A 27,607-nucleotide genomic window follows, 5' to 3' on the forward strand; every position below is an offset into this window, starting at 1 on the left:
ATGGGGGGAAGCTCTAGATAGAGGCTAGAGAAGGCCAGATGGAAGTTGTGGCCAGAAGGAACTGGGGCAGGCAGGGATTTTCCAAGCAGAGGAAACAGCAAGGGAGAAGTGAGTTTCAAATTCAAAGAACTGAAGCCCCCTGGGGCTGGGACAGAGGGAAGGGGAGTATGGGATGGGGCTGGGACAGAGGGAAGGGGAGTAGGGGATGGGGCTGGAACAGAGAGAAGGGGAGTATGGGATGAGACTGGGAGCGTGGGCAAGTCCCTGCCTCTCACTGAACCTGGGTTCCCTCCACCGTAAAATGGGATGATAGAGTCCTCAGGATGCTTTAAGGAGATGCCGTGTGCGAAGGGCCTGGCCTGCTCAAATTCACCTTTGTTTTTTTTGTTTTGTTTTGTTTTTTGTTTTTTTTGAGATGGAGTCTCGCTCTGTCGCCCAGGCTAGAGTGCAGTGGCATGATCTCGGCTCACTGCAAGCTCCACCTCCTGGGTTCATGCCATTCTCCTTCCTCAGCCTCCCAAGTAGCTGGGACTACAGGTGCCTGTCACCACGCCCGGCTAATTTTTTATATTTTTAGTAGAGACGGGTTTTCACCGTGTTACCCAGGATGGTCTCGATCTCCTGACCTGAAGTGATCCGCCCGCCTCGGCCTCCCAAAGTGCTAGGATTACAGGCATGAGCCACCGCGCCTGGCCACATCATTTTTTTTTTTTTTTTTATGGAGTCTTGCTTTGTCGCCCAGTCTGGAGTGCAGTGGCACAATCTCGGCTCACTGCAACCTTTGGCTCCTGGGTTCAAGCGATTCTCCTGCTTCAGCCTCACGAGTAGCTGGGATCACAGGCGTGCGCCACCACACCTAGCTAATTTTTTTTGTATTTTTAGTAGTGATGGGGTTTCACCATGTTGGCCAGGCTGGTCTCAAACTCCTGACATCAAGGGATCCACCCGCCTCGGCCTCCCCAAAGTGCAGGGATTATAGGCGTGAGCCACCACACCTGGCCTCAAGTTCACATCTTCATCCAAAGCGGCACAAACACACAACGTGCCTGGCTATGCCCTTGAGAACAGAACCATACCCCTAAGATGCCACCCTACAGCAAAAGAGAGTATGCCAAGAGACTTTGTCCAATGTCACTCAGGGACACCTGTGCCCCTACAGGGACTAACCCATCTCCCTCCCTCTTCCTGGGCACCACAGACATTCTCAAGTCCCCCCGATCATCTTCGTGATGGGCGGCCCAGGCTGCGGCAAAGGGACACAGTGCAAGAATATGGTGACCAAGTACGGCTTCTGCCACGTGGGGCTGGGCCAGCTACTGGGACAGGAAGCTCAAAGGAGCACGCAGCAGGGCTGGCAGATCCGTGACATCATGCTGCAGGGACCCCTAATGCCTGCGGTAGGAGCTCATGGGAGGGGTTAGGGAGGAAGGGGTTACCTTGGGACAACCACCCACCAGGAGGGCTCATGGGACCCAGAGGTTGCAACTTCCCTGCCATTGCCTTGCTGCACTGAACCTTCGTTTCCTTATCTGTGAAAAGGAGAGATCCCATCAAAAGGCCGTAGGGGTCCGGCGAGTGGCTCGCGCCTGTAATCCCAGCACTTTGGGAGGCCAAGGCAGGTGGGTCACCTGAGGTTGGGAGTTCGAGACCTGAACAACATGGAAAAATCCCATCTCTACTAAAAATACAAAATTAGCCGGGCGTGGTGGCGCATACCTGTAATCCCAGCTACTCAGGAGGCTGAGGCAGGAGAATCACTTGAACCTGGGAGGTGGAGGTTGTGGTGAGCTGAGATCATGCCATTGCACTACTCCAGCCTCAGCAACAAGAGCAAAAGCCTGTCTAAAAAAAAAAAAAAGAATCACTCACTAGGGAAGCTCTCACTGTTTGGTGAAATGGAGGGTGCCCCATTCATGAATTGCAAATAAAGGTCAATTTGAGCTAAAAGAAAATCACTCAAGCACAGGCACAGTGGCTCATGCCTGTATTCCCAACACTTTGGAGGCCAAGATGGGTGGATCACGAGGTCAGGAGTTCGAGACCAGCCTGGCCAACGTGGTGAAACCTCTTCTCTACTAAAAATACAGAAATTATCCAGGCGTGGCAGTAGGTGCCTATAATCCCAGCTACTCAGGAGGCTGAGGCAGGAGAATAGCTTGAACCCGGGAGGTGGAGGTTGCGGTGAGCCGAGATCGTGCTACTGCACTCCAGCCTGGGCGATAGACCCAGACTCAGTAAAAAAAAAAAAAAAAAAAAGGGCCGGGTGCAGTGGCTCACACCTGTAATCCCAACACTTTAGGAGGCCAAGGCGGGTGAATCACTTGAGGTCAGGAGTTCAAGACCAGCCTGGCCAACATGGTGAAACCCCATTTCTACTAAAAGTACAAACAAACAAACAAAAAAATCAAAATTAGCTGGGCATGGTGGCACGCACCTGTAATCCCCAGCTACTCGGGAGGCTGAGGCAGGAGAATCGCTTGGATCCGGGAGGTGGAGGTTGCAGTGGGCTGAGCTCACACCATTGCACTCCAGCCTGGGCAACAGAGTGAGACTCTGTCTCAAGAAAAAAAAAATGGCTAGGTGTGGTGGCTCATGCCTGTACTCCCAATGCTTTGGGAGGCCGGATCACCTGAGGCCAGGAGTTCAAGACCAGCCTGGCCAACATATAGTGAAACCCCATCTCTACTAAAAAATACAAAAATTAGCTGGGCATGATGGTGCACACCTGCAATCCCAGCTACTTGGGAAGCTGAGGAAAGAGAATCGCTTCAACCCCGGACGTGGAGGTTGCAGTGAGGTGAGATCGCGCCACTACACTCCAGCCTGGGCAACAGAGTGAGACTCCATCTCTTTAAAAAACAAAAACAAACAAAAAAATAACTCAACAGAATTAGTTAGTATTTATTTCATTTGTCACCCCGTGAAGCCACTTCCTCACCCGAAAAATGAAGGGGACCCCAGTACCTGCCTCATAACATGGTGATGATTAAGGTACAAGCCCAGCACTAGCATGCCTACTTTTGAGAAGCAGGTTTTTGTTTTGTTTTGTTTTGCTTTGCTTTGTTTGAGGGGTCTCACTCTGTTACCCAGGCTGGAGTGCCATGGCACCATCTTGGCTCACTGCAGCCTCTGCCTCCCGGGTTCAAGTGATTTTTGTGACTTAGCCTCTCGAGTAGCTGGGATTACAGGTGCACACCACCATGCCCAGCTAATTTTTGTATTTTTAGTGGAGACAGGGTTTCACCATGTTGGCCAGGCTGGTCTCGAACTCCTGACCTCAGGTGATCCGCCCGCCCCAGCCTCTCAGAGTGCTGGGATTACAGGCATGAGCCACTGCACCCAGCCTAGTTTTTGGATTTTTAGTAGAGACAGGGTTTCACCATGTTGGCCAGGCTGGTCTTGAACTCCTGACCTCAGGTGATCCATCTACTTCGACCTCCCAAAGTGTTGGGATTAGAGGCGTGAGCCACCGCACCCAGTGAAGAAGCAGTTTCTTTAGAGCATTGTAGCAGACTCAGAATCCAGGGCGCCAAGCAGGGCATAGTCACCCTGTCTTCACCAGAAGTCCAGATGGAGGAATAGAACTTGACAGGGAGAGCCGCCTTAGAAACTGATCTCCCCAGGGTGATTCGGCAGGGAAAGAAGGGCTCCTGGGTGCTGAATTCACCCCCTTCCTTCCCAGGGCATCATCCTGGATATGGTCAGTGACAACATGTTGTCCTGCCTGGAGAGCCGGGGCTTCCTCATCGATGACTTTCCCTGGGAGCTGAGGCAGGCCATGGAGTTTGAGCACATCGTGAGTGGCCCTGAAGTGTGGGTGTGGGTGTGTTCGTGTCTGTGTGCATGTGTGGAGGTGTGAGGCCATCCCTCCCTGCCCACCTTGGATAAGGCTGCACAGACTAGAGATAAGAAAGGCTGAGATACAAGGAGAGAGGAGATGCTGAGAGGGAAATGGAGTTTTTTTGTTATTTATTTATTTATTTATTTATTTATTTATTTATTATTTTTTAGACAGAGTCTCCTTCTGTTGCCCAGGCTGGAGTGCAATGGTGCAATCTTGGTTCACCACAACCTCTGCCTCCTGGGTTCAAGCGATCCTTGTGCCTTAGCCTCCTGAGTAGCTGGGACTACAGTAGGCACCTGCCACCATGCACGGCTAATTTTGGTATTTTTAGTAGAGATGGGGTTTCATCATGTTGGCCACACTGGTCTTGAACTCCTGACCTCAAGTGATTTGCCTGCCTTGGCCTCCTAAAGTACTGAGATTACACGCGTGAGCCACCATGTCGGCCTGTTTTTTTTGGGTGGTGAAGACAGGGTCTCACTCTTGCCCAGTCTGGAGTGCTGTGGTGCGATCATAGCTCACTGCAGCGTTGAGCTCCTCCCACTTCAGCCCCCAAGTACCTAATTTCCTTTTTTTTTTCTTTAAGACAGAGTCTCTCTCTGTTTCCCAGGCTGGAGTGCAATGGCGTGAAATCGGCTCACTGCAACCTCTGCTTCCCAGGTTCAAGCGATTCTCCTGCCTTAGCCCCCGAGTAGTGGGGATTACAGGTGCCTGCCACCACACCCGGCTAATTTTTTTTTTTTTTTGTATTTTTAGTAGAGACGGGTTTCTCCATGTTGGCCAGGCTGGTCTCGAACTCCTGACCTCAGGTGATCCACCCACCTTGGCCTCCCAAAGTGCTGGGATTATAGGCATGAGCCACCGTGCCCGACCAAGTACCCTTTTTGTTTGTTTGTTTGTTTGTTTGTAGACATAGGTTTCCTCTATGTTGCTCAGGCTGGTTTCTAACTCTTGGCCTCAAGCAATCCCCCCACTTCAACCTCCCAATGTGCCGGGAGCATGAGACCCTGCACCTGCCTGGGAAACAGTGTTCTATTATCAAGGGAAAGTCAGGGTGTTGGAAGTTTCTAGAACCCAGATGAGGAGCTAGGGAGCTCTCTGAGGGCAGGGAGGAAGTCATTTCAGTATCTTCCTGCCCAGTTCTGGCATGTGGTGGGTGAAACATTTGCCCACTGAATAGCATGTGGGTTTAGCATCCTTCCTAGGCCATAGAGAGGGATTCGTGTTGTTCATTCATCTGTTCATGCAACCACCTGTCCCCGAAGTGTTCTTAGAGAAAGCCCTGCCCTTGGGGCTGGGGATACAGAGTTTACAAGATGCCGACATCAGAGTGGGAAAGAGAGGCACAGAGTCATGCAAAACAAAGACATTTCCGGGCTGGGCGCAGTGGCTCACGCCTGTAATCCCAGCACTTTGGGAGGCTGAGGTAGGCGGATCACCTGAGTTCGGGAGTTTGAGACCAGCCTGGCGAACATGGTGAAACCCCCCCTCTACTAAAAATACAAAAAAAAATTAGCCAGGCATGGTGGTGGGCGCCTGTAATCTCAGCTACTCGGGAGGCAGAGGTACAAGGATCGCTTGAACCCGGGAGGTGGAGGTTGCAGTGAGCTGAGATCGTGCCACTGCACTCCAGCTTGGTGACAGATGGAGACTCTGTCTCAAACAAATGAATAAAACCTACAAAGACGTTTATAATAGCAGTTAAGTGCGGCGAAGAATAGGAAACAGAATGACATTTGGGAGGAACGAGAGTGTGCTCTTTTGGGCTGGGTGGGCTGGGTGGGCTGGATGGTGGCCTCCCTGACGTGGATACATTGGGGCCCCGAGTGGAGGATGAGGAGCTGGTGCTGGGAAGGTTGGAGTGAATTTCTTCAGGTGATTTTCACACTTCAGCGTGGCTTTTGTGCAAGCAGCTGTCTGAACACATGAACAGTGATAATACTGTGGACTGAACAAGGAGGGATCTTTTTGATTCCGTTTGGAAAAAGTTGAGCAGGAAGAGAGAGGCCGGGTGCAGTGGCTCACGCCTGTAATCCCAGGACTTTGGGAGGCCAAGGAGGGCAGATCGCTTGAGCCCAGGAGTTTAAGACCAGCCTGGGCAACATAATAAGACCTCTGTGTCTACAAAAAAAATTTAAAAATTAGCCAGGCGTGGTGGTGCATGCCTGTAGTCTCAGCTATTCAGGAGGCTGAGGTGGGAGAATCACTTGAGCCCAGGAAGTCAATGCTACAGTGAGATACAATTACACCACTGCACTCCAGCCTGGGTGACAGAGCGAGACCCTGTCTCTAAACAAACGAACAAACAAACAAACAAACAAAACATAAAAAACAGGAAGGAAAAGAGAAGAGAAACTGTCCGTCAGGCTACAGACCTTGAGGCTTCTGAGACTTGCTGGATTCCAGTTAAAATACCTTTTGATTCGAGACCAGCCTGACCAACATGGAGAAATCCTATGTCTACTAAAAATACGAAATTAGCCGGGCGTGGTGGCGCATGCCTGTAATCCCAGCTATTCGGGAGACTGAGGCAGGAGAATGGCTTGAACCCGGGAGGCGGAGGTTGCAGTGAGCCAAGACTGCACCCTTGCACTCCAGCCTGGGCAACAAGAGCAAAACTCTGTCTCAAAAAAAAAAAAAAAAAAAAAAAAAAAAATCCTTTTGAAGAAGCACTTTGATGGAATCAAAGGTCATGGGGGCCAGGGCAGCTGTTCCCACATGCAGGTAGGGGCCCTGCCCTTTGTTCACACCTACATCCAAGGAATTCTGTTGGGCTCATAATTCGTTGTGATGGGGTTAAAGGGCAAATCTCAGGCCTCCGCCTCAGGACTAGGGGTTCTCCGAGGGCAAAGGCCGGGCTCATTCATTTCTATGCCTGCCCCAGCCTCAGGCCAGTGCCCGGAAGAAAGCAGGTCCCCAGCTCCACCAGTGGCCTCTAGGTCTCAGAACAGAGGGTACAGACTGTGGCGTGGGCCCCTTTGGGTCCACCAAAGTGTTCGGTTTGGACTTTACAGCATTTTGCATTTTCTTTTTTGGATTCACGGCCAACATTCGACAACAGGGAGCTTCCACATCAAAACTCCAGCTTCTCTTGAAAACCGACTGACTTGGCAACGCAGGGCCTGCACGTCCCCATGGCAACAGCTGCGTGAACGCTTCCTGAGCTTTTATTGAGCCCAGCACTGTTCTCAACACTCTGCACGGATGAACTCATCTTCCGGAACGTTCCAGGCATTAGCATCCCGATGTTTTGCAGAGCGATCAGGGAGCTGCAACAGGGTCACACAACGTAGGTGGGGAAGGCAGGGCAGAAGCCCAGGCAACCCCACTCCTTGGGCCCATATTTTTTAACTTTTTATTTTATTATAGAGATGGGGGCCAGGCGTGGTGGCTCACGCCTATAATCCCAGCACTCTGGGAGGCCCAGGTGGGTGGATCACCTGAGGTCAGGAGTTTGAGACCAGCCTGGTGTGATGGCCAACATGGTGAAACCTCGTCTCTACTAAAATACAAAGATTAGCCAGGCAAGGTGGTGAGCGCCTGTAATCCCAGCTACTCAGGAGGCTAAGGCAGGAGAATCGCTTGAACCCGGGAGGCAGAGGTTGTAGTGAGCCGAGATCGCGCCACTGCACTCCAACCTGGGCAACAGAGCGAGACTCCCTCTCAAAAAAAATAAAATAAAAATTAACTGGGCTTGGTGGCGCGAGCCTGTAATCCCAGGTACTCAGGAGGCTGAAGCAGGAGAATGTCTTGAAACTGGGAGGCGGAGGTTGCAGTGAGCAGAGATCACACCACTGCACTCCAGCCTGGGCGACAGAGCAAGACTCCGTCTCAATAAATAAATAAATAAATAAATAAATAAATAAGGTCTTGCTGTGTTGCCCAGGCTGGTCCTGAACTCCTGGCCTCAAGCTCCCACGTCAGCCTCCCAAAGTTCTGGGATTACAGGTGTGAGCCACCACACCCAGCCTCCAAGTCCCCAATTTTAATTCCTTTACTATGCAACTGACTTTGTCATGGTCACTCCTACAGGCATTTGAGTCTGCAGTGGCCCTGCCTTAGAGTCTGTCCAGAGGTTCCTAGTAGCACAGCATCCCTGGAGCCTGAAACACAGACCATGCCTAGCCCCATCTGGGACCCCAGCTGGCTCACGCGTCTTTGTTTGGTGCATTTTGGTGAAGCAGGTCTGGCTTGATGATGGATCCCCAGGATGCAGCTCTCCATGCACAAGAACACGATGTGCAGGAAGGGTGTGGTGATTACCCTTACGATTCTCACTGTCCTGTATACTCCAGACACCGTGGGGGGCGGTGGTCAACACACTGAAATCCATGGGAAGCCAAGGTTGGACACAGCCTCGGCATTCCAGGGAGATTCTCGCCCCTGTTTTACAGATGGGGAAACCAAGGTGCAAGGAGGAAGGGTTGCCTCCTCTTAATTAAAAGTTTTAGGGCCAGGTGAGCTGGCTCATGCTTGTAATCCCAGCATTTTGGGAGGCAGAGGCGGGTGGATTGCTTGAGCCCAGGAGTTCCAGATCAGCCTGGGCAATGTGACAAAACCCCATCTGTACAAAAAAAAAAAAACAAAACACACACACACAAAAATTAGCCAGGTGCAGTGGTGAGCACCTGTGGTCCCAGCTACTAGGGAGGCTGAGGTGGAAGAATTGCTTGAGAACCAGGAGCGTTCAGTGAGCTGAGATTGCACTGCAGCACTCCAGCCAGAGCAACAGGAGTGAAACCCTGTTTCAAAATAAATAAATAAATAAAATAAGTGGGTTTTGTTTTTTGTTTTTTGTTTTTTTTTGAGAGAAGTCTCTCTCTTGCCTCCAGGTTTGAGTGCAATGGCTTGATCTCAGTTCACTGAAACCTCCACCTCCCGGGTTCAGACGATTCTCCTGCCTCTGCCTCCCAAGTAGCTGGGATTAAGGCGCCTGCCACCACGCCTGGCTAATTTTTGTATGTTTTGTAGAGATGGGGCTTCACCATGTTGGGCAGGCTGTTCTCGAATTCCTGACCTCAGGTGATCCGCCCGTCTCGGCCTCCCAAAGTGTTGAGATTACAGGCGTGAGCTACTGCGCCCGGCCGTGGTCAAATACTTCTTGTTTTCTGGTACAAGACTTTTTTTTTTTTTTTTTTTTGAGACGGAGTCTCGCTCTGTCGCCCAGGCTGGAGTGCAGTGGCACAATCTCGGCTCACTGCAAGCTCCGCCTCCCGAGTTCACGCCATTCTCCTGCCTCAGCCTCTCCGAGTAGCTGGGACTACAGGCGCCCGCCACCACGCCCAGCTAATTTTTTGTATTTTTAGTAGAGACGGGGTTTCACCGTGGTCTCGATACCCTGACCTCGTGATCCGCCCACCTCGGCCTCCCAAAGTGCTGGGATTACAAGTGTGAGCCACCGCGCCCGGCCGGTACAAGACTTTAAACTCCCACTTTTTATTTATTTATTTATTTTTTTTGTCACCCAGGCTGGAGTGCAATGGCGCCATCTCAGCTCACTGCAACTTCTGCCTCCCAGGTTCAAGCAATTCTGCCTCAGCCTCCTGAGTAGCTGAGATTACAGGCGCCCACCATCATGCCTGGCTAAATTTTGTATTTTTAGTAGAGATGGGGTTTCACCATGTTGGCCAGGCTGGTCTCGAACTCCTGACCTCAGGTGATCCACCCACCTTGGCCTCTCAAAGTGCTTGGATTACAGGTGTGAGCCACCACGCCCGGCCTAAACTCCCACTTTTTACATTTCTTGCTCAATCCTGGAATGGGCCTTTTCCAGAAGCCCTTTTCGTGGTGCAAAATTAGGGTTCAAAGAATACTCGTTGCTATTGGGTTGTCATCATTTCTGGATCTTCCCAGTGAACGGAGCTAAGAAACACATACTCTTGAAAGAGGAAAAGAAATCACAAGTTCATTCTGATATTTCACGTTCACGTGTGACACAGTGTTGTTCCTTCCCTTTTCTCTTTCCCTAAAAATTTTGGTTCTTAATACCACTAACAGACTCATTTGCATCATACCATTAGATACCAAATAGATTGAAAACAATATGCCAACATTAACTACTAAGAATAAAACTATATGTGTTGAAACATCGCTGTGTACCCTATACATGTACAATTATTGGGTCAAAACAATAAATAAAAGAATAAAATTAGAAAAGGAAGTTTAAGATTTCTTTATAGCTCTCATTTTCCTTTATTATTATTATTTATTTGAGTTTTCTTTTTTGAGACAGAGTCTTGTCCTTTGTCCAGGCTGGAGTGCAGTGGCATGATCTCAGCTCACTGCAACCTTTGCCTCCCAGGTTCAAGTGATCTCTGGATAATTTTTGTATTTTTAATAGAGATAGGGTTTCGTCCTGTTGGCCAGGCCGGTCTCAAACTCCTGACCTCAGGTGATCCACCCACCTTGGCCTCCCAAAGTGCTGGGATTACAGGCGTGAGCCACCGTGCTCGGCCTCGTTTTCCTTTAATATGTAGGTCCTCTGTATCCGTGGGGGATTAGTTCCAGGATCTGTCTCAGATACCAAAATCCATGGATGCTGAAGTTTTTTTGTTTGTTTTTGAGATGGAGTCTCGCTCTGGCACCAGGCTGGAGTGTAGTGGCGTGATCTCTTCTCACTACAACCTCTGCATCCCGGGTTCAAGCAAGTCTCCTGCCTCCGCCTCCTGAGTAGCTGGGATTATAAGCATATGCCACCATGCCCGGCTAATTTTGTATTTTTAGTAGAGACAGGGTTTCTCCATGTTGGCCAGGCTGGTCTCGAACTCCTGACCTCAGGCGATCCGCCCACCTTGGCCTCCCAAAGTGCTGGGATTACAGGCGTGAGCCACCACACCTGGCTGCTCACGTTTCTGATATAAACTAACACAGTAGTGGCCAGGTATGGTAATCACACCTGTAATCCCAGCACTTTGGGAGGCCGAAGTGGGAGCTCAGGAGTTTGAGGCTGGCCTGGGCAACATAGTGAGACCCCATCTCTAAAAAAATTACATATTCAAAGAGTTAAATAATAAAATAGCATAGTATTTGCATAGAACCTATGATCACCCTCTCATATACTGTAAATCATCTCTAGATTACTTGTAATACCTAAAACAATGTAAATGTTCTGTAAATAGTTGTTATAGTGTATTGCTTAAGGAATAATGACAAGGAAAAAATTCTGGGCTGGGCAAGGTGGCCCATGCCTGTGGTCCCAGCTACTCAGGAGAGTGAGGTGAGATCGCTTGAGCCCAGGAGTTCGAGGCTACAATGAGCTATGATTGTGCCACTGTACTTCAGCAAGACTCTGTCTCAAATAAATAAAAAAAAGAATTTTATTTTGGACATTTTGAGGTATGGGGAAAAAACCAGACCCTGTCTTAGGAAAAAAAAAAGTCTATACATGTTCAATACAGAGGCAACTTGTTTTCCAAATATTTTCTTTTCTTTTTTTTTTTTCTTTTTTGAGACAGAATTTCCCTTTTGTTGCCCAGGCTGGAGTGCAATGGTGCGATCTCGGCTCACTACAACCTCTGCCTCCCGGGTTCAAGCGGTTCTCCTGCCTCAGCCTCCTGAGTAGCTGAGATTATTACCACGCCCGGCTAATGTTTTGTATTTTTAGTAGAGATGGGGTTTCACCATGTTGGCCAGGCTGGTCTCGAACTCCTGGCCTCAAGTGATCTGCCTGCCTCGTCCTCCCAAAGTGCTGAGATTACAAGCGTGAGCTACTGCGCCCGGCATCCAAATATTTTCAGTCTGAGGTTAGTTGAATTCACAGATGCAGAACTCACGCATATGGAGGACCAACTCTATCCCACTATAGATGCACCATAATAAAAATACAGGGTTGGCCAGGCAACCCTACATAATGAAACCTAACTGAAACAAATGACCCAACTTTGTATCTATTTCATTCCTTAATTACACAGAAAATATATATATATCTTTTTATATGGAGTCTTGCTCTGTCACTCAGGCTGGAGTGCAATGGCGAAGTCTTGGCTCACTGCAACCTCCGCCTCCTGGGCTCAGCCTCCTACTTGGGATTAAAGGCACGCACTACCACGCCCAGCTAATTTTGTATTTTTAGTAGAGATGGGGTTTCACCATGTTGGTTAGGCTGGTCTCGAACTCCTGACCTCAAGTGATCTGCCCGTCTCGGCCTCCCAAAGTGCTAGGATTACAGGCGTGAGGCACTGTGCCCAGCCAGAAAATAATTATTTCAAATGACTTGTATCCTTTTTTTTTCTCCCCCACTCAGGAGGCTGAGGCGGGAGGATCACTTGAGTTGGGTAGTTCGAGGCCCCAGTGAGCTATGGTCACGCCACTGCACTCTATCCAGCCTGGGTGACAAAAGTAGACCCTGTCTGAAAAAAACCCAAAAACCCATAACCAGCATTCACAAGAGGTTTGGGCACAGATACAGCAATGGTTAGACCTGGCTGTCTGGGGATTCCTCATGCTATTCCTCTTCTGTGTGCGTTTGCAATATTTTATCACATCAACTTCTTTTCTCTGTTGCCCAGACTGGAGTGCAGTGGTGTCATCTTGGCTCACTCAAATCTCTGCTTCCTGGGTCAAGCGATTCTCCTGCCTCAGTCTCCCGAGTAGCTGGGTCTACAGGCGTGCACCACCATGCCAGGCTAATTTTTATATTTTTAGTAGAGACGGGGTTTCACCATGTTGGCCAGGCTGGTCTCAAACTCCTGACCTCAAATGATCTGCCCGCCTCGGCCTCCCTAAGTGCTGGGATTACAGGCCTGAGCCACCGTGCCAGCCCGTTTTTTTGTTTTTTTAACTTTGCCATATATCCATCCAGAAGATCTCACATCAGTGTCAAGAGAGCTTCCTTGTTCCTTTTTTACAGCTGTGTAGTATTCCATTGTGTGGCCGCATGCCATTGTATATTCAGCTAATCTCCTATGGGCAATAAATTACTTTCAATCCTTTGCCACTACAGACAATGCCACATTAAATAATAACCTTTGCATGTCATTTCTCCTTTGTGCTAGTATCCTTGAAATAGATTAGGAGTGGAATTGCTGGATTAAAGAGAAATGCATAATTTTGCTAGCCATCACCAAATTCCTCCTCATTTTACATTTACAGTGAGACCTACAGAACATGCTGCCAAGATTTTGGATTTTTGTCAACCTGTGTAGGTGAGAAGTGGTATTTCAGTGTGGTTGTAATGAGCATTTCTCTGGCTACAACTGAGTTTTAATTATCTTTTGCAAAGTTTAAGGGCCAAGCTGGGCACAGGGACACATACCTGTAGTCCTAGCTATTCAGGAGGCTGAGGTGGGAGATCGCTTGAGCCCAGGAGTTCAGGGCTGCAGTGAGCTATGATCTTGCCACTACACTCCAGCCCAGGCAACAGAGTGAGACCCTGTCTCTCAAAATACAAAAAGCTTGAAAGGTGTTTTGTTGTCTTCTTCAGTAAACTCTCTCAATCTCTCTCTTTCTCTCTCTATATATACATATATATACGTATATATATTTTTCTAACAGGTTGTTGACTTTTTCCTTTTCTTTTTTTTTTTTGAGGCAGAGTCTTGCTCTGTTGCCCAGGCTGGAGTGCAGTGGTGTGATCTCTGCTCACGGCAACCTCTGCCTCCTGGGTTTAAGCGATTCTCCTGCTTCAGCCTCCCGAGTTGCTGGGACTATAGGCGTGCACCACCACACCCGGCTAATTTTCGTATTTTTAGTAGAGATGGGGTTTCACTATGTTGGCCAGGTTGGGCTGGAACTCCTCACCTCAAGTGATCCACCCGCCTCAGCCTCCCAAAGTGCTGGGATTACAGGCATAAGCCACCATGCTCAGCCATTGCATCACATTTGGATCACATTACAATTATGTTGAGTCTTTCTATACAAGAATATATATCTGATCCTTTTGTGCAAGTATCCTTTTGAGTCACTTATTTTATTTTTTAGGCCAGGCACGGTGGCTCATGCCTGTAATCCCAACACTTTGGGAGGCTGAGGTGGGCAGATCACCTGAGGTCAGGAGTTCGAGACTACCCTGGCCAACATGGCGAAACCCCGTTCCTACTAAAAATACAAAAATTAGCTGGGTGTGGTGGTGGCTGCCTGTAATCCCAGCTACTTGGGAAGCTGAGGCAGGAGAATTGCTTGAACCTGGGAGACGGGGGTTGCGGTGAGCCAAGGTCGCGCCACTGCACTCCAGCCTGGGTGACAGAGCGAGACTCTGTTTCAAGGAAAAAAAAAAAAAGGAAAAAAGTATTAGAACCATATTTGCTTGCAGTGTGCATGCCTCATAGCTTTCGAAGGAGACACAGGAACAGGTAGTTAGGCTGCCTCCAGGGAGAGTGACCCTGGGTGGTTGGAGATGGTGAGATGCTTCACTGTGTGTGTGTTGTGTTTAGCAGTGAATGTCCTATCCTCTCTCTCCAAAAAGTAAATATGTAAAACTTGAGCTAGAAAAATAAAACAAGGTCGGGCATAGTGGCTCACGCCTATAATCCCAGCACTCTGGGAGGCCAAGACGGGAGGATCACCTGAGGTTAGGAGTTCAAGACTAGCCTGACCAACATGGCGAAACCCCGTCTCTACTAAAAGTACAAAAATCAGCTGGGCATGGTGGTGTGCACCTGTAATGCCAGCTACTTGGGAGGCTGAGGCAGGAGAATCGCTTGAACCTGGGAGGAGGAGGTTGCTGTGAGCAGAGATCGTGCTATTGCACTCCAGCCTGTGCGACAGAGTGGGACTCCATCTCGATAAACAAAGGAATAAATAAACAAATAAATAAATTAAAAAAACAGACCAGGGCGGCCTGATTATTTCTTACCTGCCCATGTAATCCTAGATATCTGGTTTCTGGGGAAGCCGGGGTTCTGGGGCCACTGTGCCCTCCTCACCCAGCCCTCTTGTTCGGGTTCCTAGGTGGGCCGGGCCCCCAGTGTCGTCACTGTGTTTGACTGCTCCATGGAGACGATGCTCCGAGTGCTACACCAGGGCCAGGGGGAGCACCGGGCAGACGACTCGGAGCTGGCCATCCACCAGAGCTTGGACACGCACTACACCGTGTGTGAGCCGGTCTTGACCTTCTACCAGCAGAATAACCTGCTCCGAAACGTAGGTGCTCCCCGCTTCTGGCTCACTGCACCCCAACCCCTAGGGAACAAGTCTGGCCTCAACAGTCCAGGGTCACCTGGGCCTGGTCCTCCCTTTCCTACCAGGTAACCTGGGGGATTCCCATTCCCCCAGGAAATGCCCTGAGAACCCAGCCTTGGCTCACATGGGAAAGCGATGGGACACTGGTGGGGCCTCCCTGCAGACCCTCACACAGCAGTCAGCAACACAAGCTTTCCTGACCCTGTCCCCTCTCCCTTCACATGCATGCCTCTGGGATTTTCCCAGGGTCTGAGCGGTAGAGGGTAATGTCCCTGCCGTGGGGCCCAGACCTGACCCCTGCGGCTCCCCTTTCTCTAGATTCTGGCAGAGGAAGCACCAGAGAACATCTTTGCCAAGTGCTGCTCTGTCATTGAGAGTCTGCAGTGAGAGAGGGGCTGGGGGCGGGCCTTGCCCCTCACCGGAACCCATGCAGGACGTGGGAAGGGTGCGTACCTAGGAGGTGAGACCTCCAGAAAGGGGGGCCGATGCCCCCTGTGATTCCAGAGCAACAGGTCCCCTTTCCCGGGGTCGGTTTCCCCACCAGGCAGGTTGGCCAGGGGACGCCAAGGAACATGCCCCATTGGACCAGGTGCCTGGCACACCTGCATGGGTCGGGGGACTGTAAACACCCCCCCTAGAGGCCACAGCTGTTACTGGCTCCTGCCGGAGCTATCACCAGGCCCGTGAGCCCAGGACATCTGAGATGAAGCCAGTTTTAAACGCTGGCATTCAGCCACAACCTCAGAGACCCTGCAGCTGCATGGGGGGCAGCAAGATGCCTGCCCAGGTCCAAAGAGCTTGGGTGGCCCCTCGGTGCCCTTTCCCACCTCACATCTGGTCCCATCACCCACCGAGCATTGGCGTGGGCCTGGCTCGTACCTCAGGGCTCTGAACGTTAACAGGCCAGAGGACCTCCTGTAGCAACAGCCCGTCCATGGGAACACCGGTCCCTGAGGCCCTCCTGAGCGCCTTGCTCCCCGAGGTGCTGGAGGAAACTGGGTAGGGGAAGACAGCAGTGCTGGGCTCGGCCAGCCTCCCCTTCCCACATCGGAAGGGGAAAGTCTTGGGGGGCCACACCCCACTCTAATTGGCTGAGACGTGCTCAACTTGTTTCCTCTCACAAACACAACTGCGGCCAGCACGCAGTCTTTTTTTTTTTTTAAACAAAAAGCACTTTATTTAACAAAAAAAAGGGAGGGGGGCAGGATTAGGAAAGCACATTGAGCCTGAAGAAAACTATTTTCTCTTATATTTTTCTTAAAAAAAAAAACAAAACACAAAGTTTGTAATTTTCAATCACCATTATCAGGGTTTTTAAACAACATCTATAAAGAACAAACATCTGCTTCAAAACTACAGGGAGGGAAGGAGGGGGGGGAGACAGACAGCACCCGCAGACGGGGAGGTTTTGTTATCATTTATTTGTGAAGTTAAAAACGAGCGATAAAAAGTAAAAACTGCCATACAATTTTTTTTGTTGTTCTCATTTTGTTTTCAGTTTCAATCTCCTCTTGAACAGATGAAAAGACAACAGACCAGTCCTGGGAGGGGGGACGGACGGGGCCGCAGGAGCTGAGCCAGGGCGGGAGGAGAGGAGAAGAGGGGGGGCTTGGCTGCTGGGGGAAGGGGTCCTGCAATACAACACCTGGTCCAAGGAATGTTCCACCTCTAACTAAAAAAAAGAAATAGCAAGAGTGACTTTTTTTTTTCCTTTTTAAAAGTTTATTTTAAAAACAAGAAGAGGGCCGAGGGTGGGAGAAAATGAATTGCTTTATCCTCAGAGAGGCAGGTTCAGGAAGGCTGGGGGGTGAAGAATAGAGACTTTTTAATATATATATATATAATTTTATAAGTTCTGCTTTGCTCTTTGTGTTTTTAATTTTTAAATTTTTTTTTTTTTTTGGCAGAGATTAGATCTCGCTATCTTCTCTGGCTGGCTCAACATGGAAGGATCCCAATTTTGAAAGAAAAAGCATGTGAGACACAGAACAGGCGAGAGAGTGAGGGCCCGGCATGCCAAGTCCCCCCCACCCCGCTTGCCACGAGGGCTCCCCAATACTCCCCATGGCAGCCATCGCTCTCTCGCCAAACAAAACAGAAGCCCCCAAACAGAACAAAATGGAAAAAAAAATAAAGATTTTTCACAGATGAAGAAGTTCACATTCATTCGATTCATTGAGCCTGCGGAGAGGGAAGAGATAGGAATTGGTCACTACGGGGAGGGAAGGGTGGGAGACTAGGGGGCGGAAGAGAGGAGGGGCTGGAACACCGTGGGGGGGGGGGCAGGAAGCCCCCTCCCAAACCTGCGCTGGCTCAGGCTGGAAGGACGTGCTTGTTAACTGTCTAGCCAGGTGCTCGCGGGACTCGCTGAAGTCACGCTGCTCCCTGATGGAGAAGGAGGGACAGAGCAGGAAGAGAGGAGCGGGGCCGCGGAGGGCGGAGGCGCTAGGGTCGTAGGGGAGCTGCCCTGTCTCCAGAGGGCGGTGGCTCCCGGCGCAGCACAACAACATGAACAATCCAGAGATCATGGTGTCCCCACAACACCCCTGTGAGGTAGGTTGGAAGGTGGCAACGATCTTCACGCCCACTTCACAGACAAGCCCGGGACACAGGCAAGCGCGAGCGCATGGGAGGCTGAGCCCGGCGGGGCAGGGGCCTGGGCCGCTCCCCGCGTCCCCACCAGTCCCTGCCAGAGCTGGGCCGCCTGCAACACAGTCACTTGGACACGGGAAAAAAGATCATGGGTTAAAAAAATAAAAGAATAAAAAGAACAAAAACCAAAAAAGTGATGCAGAGAAGGGGAAAAAAGAGACGTTTTCTTCCCAAGTGGCCAGATTGTGAGCAAGGTGGCGGCCGGGCCGGTGCCCACCGTCCGCGCTGTCTGCCTGCCCCCCGACTCCCCAGCAGTTCAGAAGTCCCGCCTGCGAGTCTCAGCGCTCCCCAGCATCACGACAGCGGCACACAGGAACAAGCAGCCGGCGCAGGGAGGCCTCTTCGTTTAACCTCTGGACCCAGCGAATGCTTCCCTGGCGGTGCGTGGGGACTCCCGGAGACCTCCGGCCACACGGCCCCCGCTGCAGGCATCAAGGGCACACCCCGCAGGGGAAGGGGTTTCCGGCGCTACCCACTAAGGCAGGATGGACGGTGGCCGGGGGTTGGAAGGAGAAAGGAGGAGGAGGAGGGTGGCAATTCCCACTTGCCTGCTGCTGTCCCTGCTGCGTGGGCGGTGGCTGGGGGCCGCCAGGACCTGGGGTCTGTCCGTAGTAAGCGGCCTGCTGTCTGTAATATTCCGCCCAGGCGGCACTGTAGTCTGGCTGGGAGCCTGGGGGAGCTCCTGGACCCCCTCCGGTGGCCACTTGCGCTGTGGGTGGACAAAGGCAGGTGAGAGGCTGTGGGTGAGGTCTGCCCCTGCCCCTGTCCCCGCATGGTGGCCACTCACCTTGCTTCTTGTAGTACTCCTCCCAGGCCTTCGTGTAGTCCTGCTGTGGGGGTGCTCCAGGCTGCTGGGGCTGCTGGCCTGTGCAGGCGCCGAGACAGGTCAGAAACCACTCCCCCGGCAGGGCTGGAGCCCCCCCGCCACCCTGCAGACTCACCGATCTTTTTGTAATACTCTTCCCAGGCCTTAGTGTAGTCCGACTGGCCGGTGGGTGGGGGCTGAGGGGGCTCACCCTGAGCCGGTGGGGCCGCAGGGGCCGGTGCGGGGCCGGGGACGGGGCCCGGGGGCTGCTGGTAGTAGTGTGAGTAGTAGGCGGCCCACGCGGCGTTGGGGTCCGCAGCCGCTGCAGCTGCTTTGCCTGCAGGAGATACCCTGGGTGAGACGTGGGACCAAAACAGGGCCCACCCCCCCAGGTGGCCCATCACTTACTTGGGTCGTGAGGAGCAGGCGGCTGCCACTGGGGGTAGGTATTGCCCCAGCCCTGGGGTGGGTACTGGTGAGGAGGGGGCCCCCCGGCACTGCAGGAGAGAAGAAAGGGATGCTTGAGCAGTGGTGTGGGGGTGGCCGCAGCTGGCCCACCTGGGGTGGCGATGTTTTTCAGTGGGGAGGAGCCAGAGACCCAGACCACCAGGCTCAATGGGGCACCTGGGAAAGGCCTAGACAAGAAGCAACTCAAAGGACGCACAGCGTCAGCTCGAGGACATGAAAGAAGCCCCGAAACTTCCACGTGCGCAGAAGGATGCTGAAAGGCACATGTGCTCTACCAGTGGACACAAGAGGGCCTGTTGATGGTATCCACAAAAATGGGCTGGATGAGGCCCCCCACCTGCACTTCTAGGGAAAGGGAAATGGGGTCTGTTATTCTTCTTGCCAGCTCAGTGACCCCCGACCCCAAAGCCCAGGAGGCAGAGAAGGATACTCACTGTGGGGGAGCCCCGGGTGGCCCCTGGTTGAAGGGCCCAGGATTGAAGGGCCCCATTGGGCCAGCAGGGCCTGGGCCGCCTGGGCCTGGTCCAACTGGGCAGAGAGGACCCTGGAAGGAAGGAGAGTAGCCAAGGTGAGCGGGCTGGGATCCAGGCTGAGAGACCAAACCCCCAGAGCCCGCCCCAACCCACCTCGATCTTTTCCTCGATAAGCTGCTTGGCGTGGTCAATCTGCTGGGGTGAACCCCGGATGATGAACAACTTGAAGTTGGGGTCCCCGTTGGGTGGCAGCTGCCGGGAGATCTCCACGAAGGCTCCCGTCTGCTGGTTTATGGCTTTCACATTCTCACCACCTGCAGAAACGCAGAAGGTGAAGGCAGCCTGCAGTGATGGCCCAGGGAAGAGGGTGCAAGGAGCAGGGCGCAGGGGGCCACACTCACCTCGGCCGATGACCAGCCCACACTTGTGAGTGGGGATGGAGAAAGTCATCTCCCCGCCAGGGGGACCCCAATTGCCTTGGCCTCTTCCTCGGCCTCGGCCCCCCGGGGGCATGCCTGGACCCCCTGGAGGACCTGGGGGACCACTCTGCAAGACAAGAGGAGGAGAAAGATGATGAACCCTGGAAGCCAGTCTGATCTCTGCACTCCCCTGGAGGCCCTGCCAGCCCCTTCAGCACCCAGGGCCACCTACCCTGAGGCTCTGGAGGAGGTCGTTGATGATCCGGGCTGCGTGCTCGCACCTGTCTGGGGGCCCCATTATATGAGCAATCTTCTCAGGCCCTGTCCCGTCATCTGAGGCCAGCACCAAGAGAGCAGAGAGACAAGTTTAAAAGAAGAGCCCACCCCAGAGGCCTGCAACGCCGCCTCCAGCGCAGACACCACGCCGGCCTGAGATCTCAGACGCGCTGCGCCGCTCCCAGCCTCCACTCGCTCAGGGATTGAGGGGGAGGCAGCCCACATTCCCAGAGAAGGAAACCCACGGCCAAGCCAGGAGGTGGCTCAAGCTTCTTCCAGCACACAGCACCCCCAGCACTGAAAGATTTTACAGAACAATAAATCTCTGAAAAGCGAGAGGGGCCCTTCTCCCCCGCCGGCAGGCAGCTCAGAGACTGCCTGAGGACTGGCAAGAGCCCAGAGCTGAGGTGGAGTGCCCTGATCCAGCCTGCGGGGCACCCAGGGCTGTCAGGATAGGCTCCATCGTTGGGGGAGGAAGAGGAGATCTGATAGTGAGAGGAACACGTTCCCCCTGGATGTGGAAAGCCCTCATGTGTCACTCCCTCATGCGTCCATCCCAGAGGACAGAAGGGACTGGCCATGTTCTGACGGTTGGACTAGGAGCCGTGAGGTGCTATGGAGGCCACCTGGCTAACCGTGGTGCCCAGCTCCCTCAGAGCCTGCCTCCCAAAGAGGGTGGGGGGTGCACTGGCCAGGGACAGGGTGGGCCAGGCCCTGACCTTGCTTGAACTGTATCCGCACACCAGCGTCATTCTGGATCTTCTTGATCATCTCTCCACTCCGGCCAATGACCACGCCAACAGAATGCCTGGGCACTGGCACCTGGGGAAGGAGGCAGCAGGCTCGGCTCAGCCCGCAGCTCTGCTGCCCTCTGCTGCCCACTGGCCATGAGGAGCCACTCACCCCGGCCCCTCCCTCCACTGGGGGGGGCAGGGGGACAGGTGAAGGCAGGGCCCACACTCACATCGATGCCTCCACCAATCCGAGATCCGTACTCATTCCGGTCCCCAAAGCCGCCTTGGTCACGTTCCCGGAGGATGTCCATCACCATCTCACAGGCTTGCTGTGAACACACAGGAAACAGCCCCCACGGGTGAGCCCTGCTGCCCCACACACCCCCCACCTCCTCAGGAGTGCGGGCCTCAACTAAGGACCCACGAACCCTGGGTGAGCCCAGCATAGCACCCTACTGAGCTCTCTATCTGCCACTTTAATGGGGAGGCACTGCCAGCAGCCCCGTTTCCAGATAAAAAAGCAGAAGGTCAGAGGTGAGGCCGATGCCTCACACACACAAAGCTGGGAGTCAGTTCAGGGCCGCCCTACGAGCCAGTGCTCTTGCAAGCCTCTCGGTGTTTCTCTGACCGACTGTTCACATATCTCTCCGGCGCAATGCAGACCCTAGGGCCGCTGGCCCTGCCCACCTGCCCACCCATGCCGCTCCAGAACCCCCTCCACTACCCCAGGGCGTGCTCACCTGCACTTTGTAAGGATCCCCAATGATACGGAGAGGTTTGTCCACGTTGGTATTCTGAGATCCGTCCTGAATTAAGATCATCTTCACTCCAGCGCGTTCCTTTACAACCAAGGTTAACCGTTAGTGCTGGGCTCTCCCAAGACTTCCTGGGCTGCTGTGGTGGTGGCGGTGGGGTGTGGCACACGGATGCAGAGGAAAGCTGCCCAGGTGCTGCCCTCACCTGCAGCTGCTTAATGGTCTCCCCGCCTTTGCCAATGACCAGGCCGGCCTTGCCCGCAGGGATCATGATCTCCTGCACGGTGCCGTTCTGGCCCCCGTTGGCGTTGTCGTGGAACTGTCCTGGGGGGCCCCCACGACCCCGAGACACAATGTCATCCAGCATCATCTTCGCTTTCCTAGGAAGGGGAGGAGCGGGTGCCATCGCTGGAGAAAGTTACTGGTCTGGTGGCCCACCCAGCTCAAATGGAAGGCAACCCCAGAGTGTGCAAGGATGACAGGGAAGAGGGGCAGTCACTGGGGCTGTTCAGGCTCCAGGTTCCCCAGGTCTTGGGCTGCCGGGGAATCATCCTCATGTTAACATGGCTGTCTGGAGAGGGGGGCAAGCGTGGAGAACATGGCGTGCAAGTTGCTCCCAATTTTCAATTCAAAGGGATGGAGCGGGCTTCTGCCTGCCCTCTACATCACAATGAGAGGCCCTGTGGGGACTTACTGGACAGATTCTGGGGCTCCTGTCAAGGATACACTGCGCTCGGGTAGGCCACCACTGTCTGGAAAGAGGAGATAGGGTCAGTGCCCTCTCTGGCCCACAGGCAGAGAAAGGCCTGCCTCGGACACGAGGAAACTTTCAGAACAACCAAGGGCCACTTGTGTCCTATTCAGTGCCTGACACATCAGTTTACTTCCCCTAAACACCTGGGAGGCTGCTTGATGCAAGGCCAAGGTTGGGAAGAGATTCCAGAAGGGAGGCAGGATTTTTAGGGAAAAGGATGAGGTGGAGGGAGTTGCAGATTTCAGAAGGTCTAGGACCTGGCCACCCCTACCCCCAGTGATGACCACCAGAGCCTCTTCTATAGACAACACGTGCTACACGACCAAGTGAAGCTGAGCAGGCTTTTTGTAGCTCAGGACTCTGAGATTCGAAAAGGTAACTATATTGCCTGAGAGCAGATGTGCAGCCAGAATTGGGATTTGCACCTGGGCCTGACCTCAGAGTGATCCCTCTTTCCAAGGCACCACCCTGCCTCATGAAGTCTTGCTGGGGTGCTTTCACCCACACAGCAGGTCAGTGCAGTGCTGCGGAGCCCAGTGTCTGGAACCAGGCCCCTGTGCGAAATGCTAGCCCTGCCACCTCAGTCCACACCCACCCACTGAAAATAAAAAAAGTCACAGCGGTGCCCCATGGGCAGTACTAGTGGAGTGAGATACTGCACAGAGCCTGGTCCGTAGTAAGCACCAACAAGCGCCAGCTCGCTTCCTGTCCACAGTCCCCGTAGAAATTAAGTAATTAAAGGAAAGTGCAAAGGGCCCAACCCCGGCCCCCATTCTCGCAGGAACCTGACGCTCTTGTACCTGGAGAAATCTGTACTTTGCAGCCTGAATCCTGTTGGATTTTGTTAATTTGTTCACCTCCTCTGCCAATGACTGGATGGAGAAAGAAGGAGAAAAGCAAAGCGTGATGAGGGAAGGGAGCCCGCGCCTCAGGAGACTGTGTGGCCGGGGCCCCAACCCCTCTGATATTCAGGAGGGCAGCAGTCCTCTAGAGAGCTCCTGTCCTCTGCCCAGAGGGGATGAAGAAGGGACAAATGAGAACAGCACATAGGAGCCCTCTCAGACCAGGGCTTCTGGGCTGGCAGGAGCTCACAGGACACTTCCTCCTGGGGAAGAGTGGGCCTCCCCACCCAAGGTGACCCACACTCACTCAGGCCCACCATGCCGTCTGGGACCCTGTACTCTTCTGTCATTGAAGTCCTGTAAAGAGACACGCCAAAGGTCAGTCCTCAAGTGGGAAGGGAGGAGGACAGCAGCTCTGGAAGGTCTACTTGAAGCCAAGGCCACCATAGGTCTAAGCAGAGTCTGACCACACAGGCCGCAAAACCTCCAAGGCCTCAGTTTCCCCATCTGTGCCCCGAGAGGCTTGGTCTGGGCATTGTGGGCCGTGGCCTGGTGCCGTCCCATTGATTCAGGGCGACAGGGAGCACTGAATAGCAAGCTGACAGTCACTCTATGTCTCTCAGCTCTAAAAAGCCAGCTGTATGTCCTTTTCATCTTATTTTCCTAGTACTTCATGAAACTACTGGCCCATTAAAAAACAAACAAAAAATGACCCCTGACAACTGTCCTGTGTCAGGTTCACCTCAGTCCATCTGGTGGGGCAAAGAGCCCTGAGCTCCACAGCACTGAGTTGGATGGGCACTTACAGATGTGTGAGGGAGGGAAGCAAGGCCCTCCTAGCCTCTTCCAGGAAGACGACATTTGTGCTGCTCAGAGTCCCCACCCCAGCGGAGGAAGCCATAGGGTGCGGAGACCACCCTATCACTACAGTGACTGCCACGACCCTCCCTTCCCACAGCCCTTCAAACAAGGGGTACGAGGAACAGACACAGCTCCTCTGCCTCATTCCCATCTGAGCACTCTCTGGTCAACTGGCACTAGGGGATAAAACCTGAGAGGTGCCTCCAGTCAGAGTCCTCCCAAGTCAGCAGAAAGGCCAGTCTGCTGGCCAACAGATAAGCAAGCAGTGTGGGCCCCACCATGGCTTACCTTGGGGGAGGATGGATGGGTCCAAGTTGAGAACTGATTGCTGTAGAGAGAAAACCCAAAGCAAAGACTGGCTTAGCTCCTCCTCAGGCACTTGGCACTGCCTGCCCCGGGGCAGTGGGAGCTGAGCCCGGCACCACGGTCCCCAGCCTGCTCCAGTGCCTGATGGATGCTGTGGATCCCTCCCCATAAAAGCACAGAGTTCATCTGCCTCAATTTCAGGGTTCCTGGGATCCCTCAAATATATGGGCCCCAGAATGGAAGCACCAGGGGCCTCTGTAAAGAGCTGCCACCTCCTCAGTGCTTCCAGCTCCTGACTCCTGAAAACCTCAACCCTCTGAAGCCACATATCTGCCACCAGACCCCCTGGACTTACAGTCTCCCTGGGAAGCCAACTTCTTGCTCTCCGGTTGATCTGGGAAAGAGAGAGGATGGCAGATGCAGCACTCACCCACCCACGGCCGCCTCGAACCTGATGCTGGTGCCACATGTCCAAGGTAAACAGTGCCCCTCGGCCCCCACCCTTAACAGGAGCTGAGACAGGAGCCTAGGAGAGACCGGCCTCTGAGGGAGGCCAGACTCTGCCAATCCCAGAGTAAAAAAGCCTTCGGAACACGCAATCACCACCAGGCACCTGAGTCCTCCCGGTTTAGGGCAGGACCTGCCTCTAGCAGGGAGGGGTGTCACGGATAACAGTGGAGTTGGTCAGGGTTGATCATCCGCTACTTGGGGTCACACTATGCACCCCAGGGCTGGGCCAACTTCACATCAAGCCTCAGTAACTGCTCCAGGTTGCCTCAGCCTCCCAGAAGGGGAGGAATCATCTTGGGAACTTACAACTTCGACCCAGTCACAATCAACCTGCCCTTTCTGCCACCTGATACCTCAGGATGGCAGACGGAACAAAAAGAATTAACAAAGCTGGGATTGCTGAGGTTTTAAAAGACCAAACAACAGCGACACCCACCCCCTCTGAACCACACTCAAACAAAAGCACCTCTTTAGGCCCCCGCCCTTCCTCCTAAGCTAAAGGTAGCAGCAGGGAGTTACCTCCATCTTCCAACTGTCTCTTTTGGCCCCCAAAACCAAAATCAGGAGTGCTGTTATTCACTGTCGTGGCAGCATCGCCTCCAATTTTGGCTGCAATCTAGAATAAAGTAGTAAGCACAGAAGAATTACCACTAAAAACAACTCTCCATGGCACCCCGGTCAACTTCTCTGAACATCTCCTGGACACAAAAGCCCGTCAGGTCTTGGTGTCTGGCCCTCCAATTTAGGGAAGAGTCACTTGGTTAAGACATCTTAGAAGGAGTTTTGAACCTAGGCCTCAAGGTTCTCACCAGTTATCTGGGAATATCAAAATTCCCCTCTTCCCTTCTGGGATTTGTGTCTTAATTGTGGCCAGCCCATAATCCACACTGACTTCATTCTAGGGGTGACAGGAACAGAGGCTCAGGTGCCAGGGAGGGTCCCCAGGTCATCTCCAGGAGCTTTCAGACACTTGCTCCTGCCAGTGGCCCCAGCTCAGAGAACCAGAAAGTGTGTTTTTTTTTTTAGCCCAGTTTTCCTGGGATGCTGAAGAGTTCAACTTTCCCCTATCTCCCCCACTCTCAAAATCCTTTTATCAATTTATTGAATACATTTCAGCAAAGTGATCACTTCAAGGAATATGAAATCCTCATTTGAGCAAAACAGAAGATTTTTTGGATGGCTGGGCACTGTGGCTTATGCCTGTAATCCCAGCATTTTGGGAGGCCGAGGCAGGCAGATCACTTGAAGTCAGGAGTTCGAGACAGACTGGCTGACATGGTGAAACTCTATCTCTACTAAAAATACAAAAATTAGCTGGGTGTGGTGGTACACACTTATAATCCCAGCTACTTGGGAGGCTGAGGCAGGAGGAGCACTTCAACTGGAGAGGTGGAGGCTGTGGTGAGCTGAGATCGTGCCACTGCACCCCTGCCTGGGTGATAGTGAGACTGTTTCCAAAAAAAAAACAAAAAAACAAAAAAACAACCAAGACTCTATGGGATACAAGTTACATCTCAGACACATGAAGAGCAACTTCAAAGAAACCTCAACCCAGCAAACTTAGGATCAGAGTCCGGGGTTTAGAAACCCAAATCGTGTTAAGAATCTCCCTTTCCACCAGTCTCCATTTTTCTATGCTGCCCTAGAGCCAAAACTCATGGGATGCCCACAGGGGGCCTGTCCCCACCAACTGAGAGCACCAGCTCCCTCCCTTCAAGCTGCCCAGAATCAAGACGGTTCCATGGGCAATAAGACCAAATGCACGCTAAAACCCACCCAACTCCAAGGGTGAGTTAGTCAGAGACCACAGAGGGCCAGAACACAGGCGTTCACCTAACGAGACCTCCCACCTTGGGAGCAGCCAGTCTCTAGCCCCGGAGGCATTGGGACAGCCCAGGAGCCGGTCCGCGGCAAAGTCCTCCCATTCTACGGACCCCCACCCCTCCAGGCCATGGGGAGGCTGCAAATGGAGCTGGAGAGGTCAGTTCTATAAACATGTGACACTTCCTTGTTGTCATTACGCCTCAATACACGGTCGTGGGAGACCCTCCCTTCTTTCCCCTAAAGAGACAGACCACGCTTTCAAGCCACCAAAGCATCCAAGAACCAGTCCCCATGCTCGTCTTCCCAATTTCGCCCAAGTGCTCAGCCCTAGACAGGTCCCCATCCACTTTCCCGACTCAAGAGGAAGGACTGTCCCTCCCACCCCCACAGTGTTCCTTTCTCCTAGAGAGGGGACAGAAATGGGACTGGGTTGGGGGCAAACACTGCCCTTTGCCCTGATATGGAAGACAGAGTAAAGGCCCTCCGCCCGGGAAGGTGGACCACGGCCTCCAGGCATGTCCTAAGGCGGGGGGCTAATGGGGGAGTCCCAAAAGTGCGTCTCCGAGCTCCGGGGCGCCTGCACACCCAGGCGCCGCTCCTGGTGACCCCCCGTGCGCCCCTACCCCCTGCAGAGGGGTCACCCACTGGGATCCCACTCGAGGCGCAGCGGGAGGGCCAGGCCCCCGCCTACCGCCCACGTGACCCCGCGACGGCCCCGGCCCCCCTCCGCGACCCCGCGCGCGCGCGCGCACGTGACCCCCGCCCCCTCCCCCGCCTGCGCGCGCGCGCGAGCGCGCCCCTCAGGCCCTTGGCCTCCTCACCTGGCGGGCCCGCTGCACGGCGTCGGCGAAGGCGTCCTTGCGGATTCCCGGGCCGCCTCCGCCGGGTGGCTGAGAGGGGCCCCCGGCCGACCCCCCGCCCGGGCCGCCGCCGCCGGGGCCGCCGCCGCCCCGGTCCCCCGCGCCT

The 27,607-nt window shown here is 53.2% G+C and overlaps 2 protein-coding genes across 6 annotated transcripts in view; one reads left to right on the top strand and one right to left on the bottom strand.

The window, feature by feature from the left end:
• Positions 1-15,413, top strand: part of LOC116478329 (adenylate kinase isoenzyme 1) — a 16,694-nt gene extending 1,281 nt beyond the window's left edge. Inside the window, exons 2-5 of one of the 2 annotated variants that reach the window (XM_032169428.2) lie at positions 1,199-1,397; positions 3,683-3,796; positions 14,732-14,923; positions 15,281-15,413. In XM_032169428.2, coding sequence (XP_032025319.2) covers positions 1,199-1,397; positions 3,683-3,796; positions 14,732-14,923; positions 15,281-15,349 — 574 coding nt within the window. In that variant the 3' untranslated portion in view covers positions 15,350-15,413. The remainder of the gene's footprint in view (positions 1-1,198; positions 1,398-3,682; positions 3,797-14,731; positions 14,924-15,280) is intronic. The other variant, XM_058425121.1, reaches the window with a different exon arrangement.
• Positions 15,414-16,364: 951 nt separating this feature from the next.
• Positions 16,365-27,605, bottom strand: KHSRP (KH-type splicing regulatory protein). Of its 4 annotated transcripts, none has more exons than XM_032169409.2 (20): positions 27,463-27,605; positions 25,337-25,433; positions 24,663-24,701; positions 24,290-24,329; positions 23,448-23,497; positions 23,099-23,170; positions 22,239-22,296; positions 21,750-21,924; positions 21,530-21,628; positions 21,020-21,118; positions 20,775-20,877; positions 20,012-20,112; positions 19,762-19,906; positions 19,514-19,674; positions 19,322-19,431; positions 18,828-18,916; positions 18,631-18,756; positions 18,402-18,479; positions 18,163-18,323; positions 16,365-17,143 (listed from the first exon to the last, which is right to left on the bottom strand). In XM_032169409.2, exons 5-20 carry the CDS (start codon positions 23,488-23,490, stop codon positions 17,135-17,137), a joined length of 1,629 nt encoding a protein of 542 aa, XP_032025300.1. In that variant the 5' UTR covers positions 23,491-23,497; positions 24,290-24,329; positions 24,663-24,701; positions 25,337-25,433; positions 27,463-27,605; the 3' UTR covers positions 16,365-17,134. The 4 variants fall into 4 exon arrangements, with proteins under 4 accessions (XP_032025300.1, XP_032025299.1, XP_032025301.1 ...); XM_032169408.2 differs by having other exon boundaries at positions 18,556-18,756; XM_032169410.2 differs by having other exon boundaries at positions 16,365-18,323; positions 18,556-18,756.
• Positions 27,606-27,607: the final 2 nt, after the last annotated feature.

Source organism: Hylobates moloch, unplaced genomic scaffold, assembly GCF_009828535.3.
Source record: "Hylobates moloch isolate HMO894 unplaced genomic scaffold, HMol_V3 SCAFFOLD_12, whole genome shotgun sequence".
NCBI classification, from domain to species: domain Eukaryota; kingdom Metazoa; phylum Chordata; class Mammalia; order Primates; family Hylobatidae; genus Hylobates; species Hylobates moloch.

What these genes read in the sequence shown, in the direction of transcription:
- KHSRP (XM_032169410.2), bottom strand. Translation starts at nt 23,490, where the DNA reads ATGACAGAAGAGTACAGGGTCCCAGACGGCATGGTGGGCCTGA. An exon ending in GGATTGGTGGAGGCATCGAT is followed by an intron (nt 20,878 to 21,019) that starts GTGAGTGTGGGC and finishes CTCCTTCCCCAG; the next exon opens with GTGCCAGTGCCCAGGCATTC. An exon ending in TGGGCTGGTCATCGGCCGAG is followed by an intron (nt 19,675 to 19,761) that starts GTGAGTGTGGCC and finishes GCGTTTCTGCAG; the next exon opens with GTGGTGAGAATGTGAAAGCC.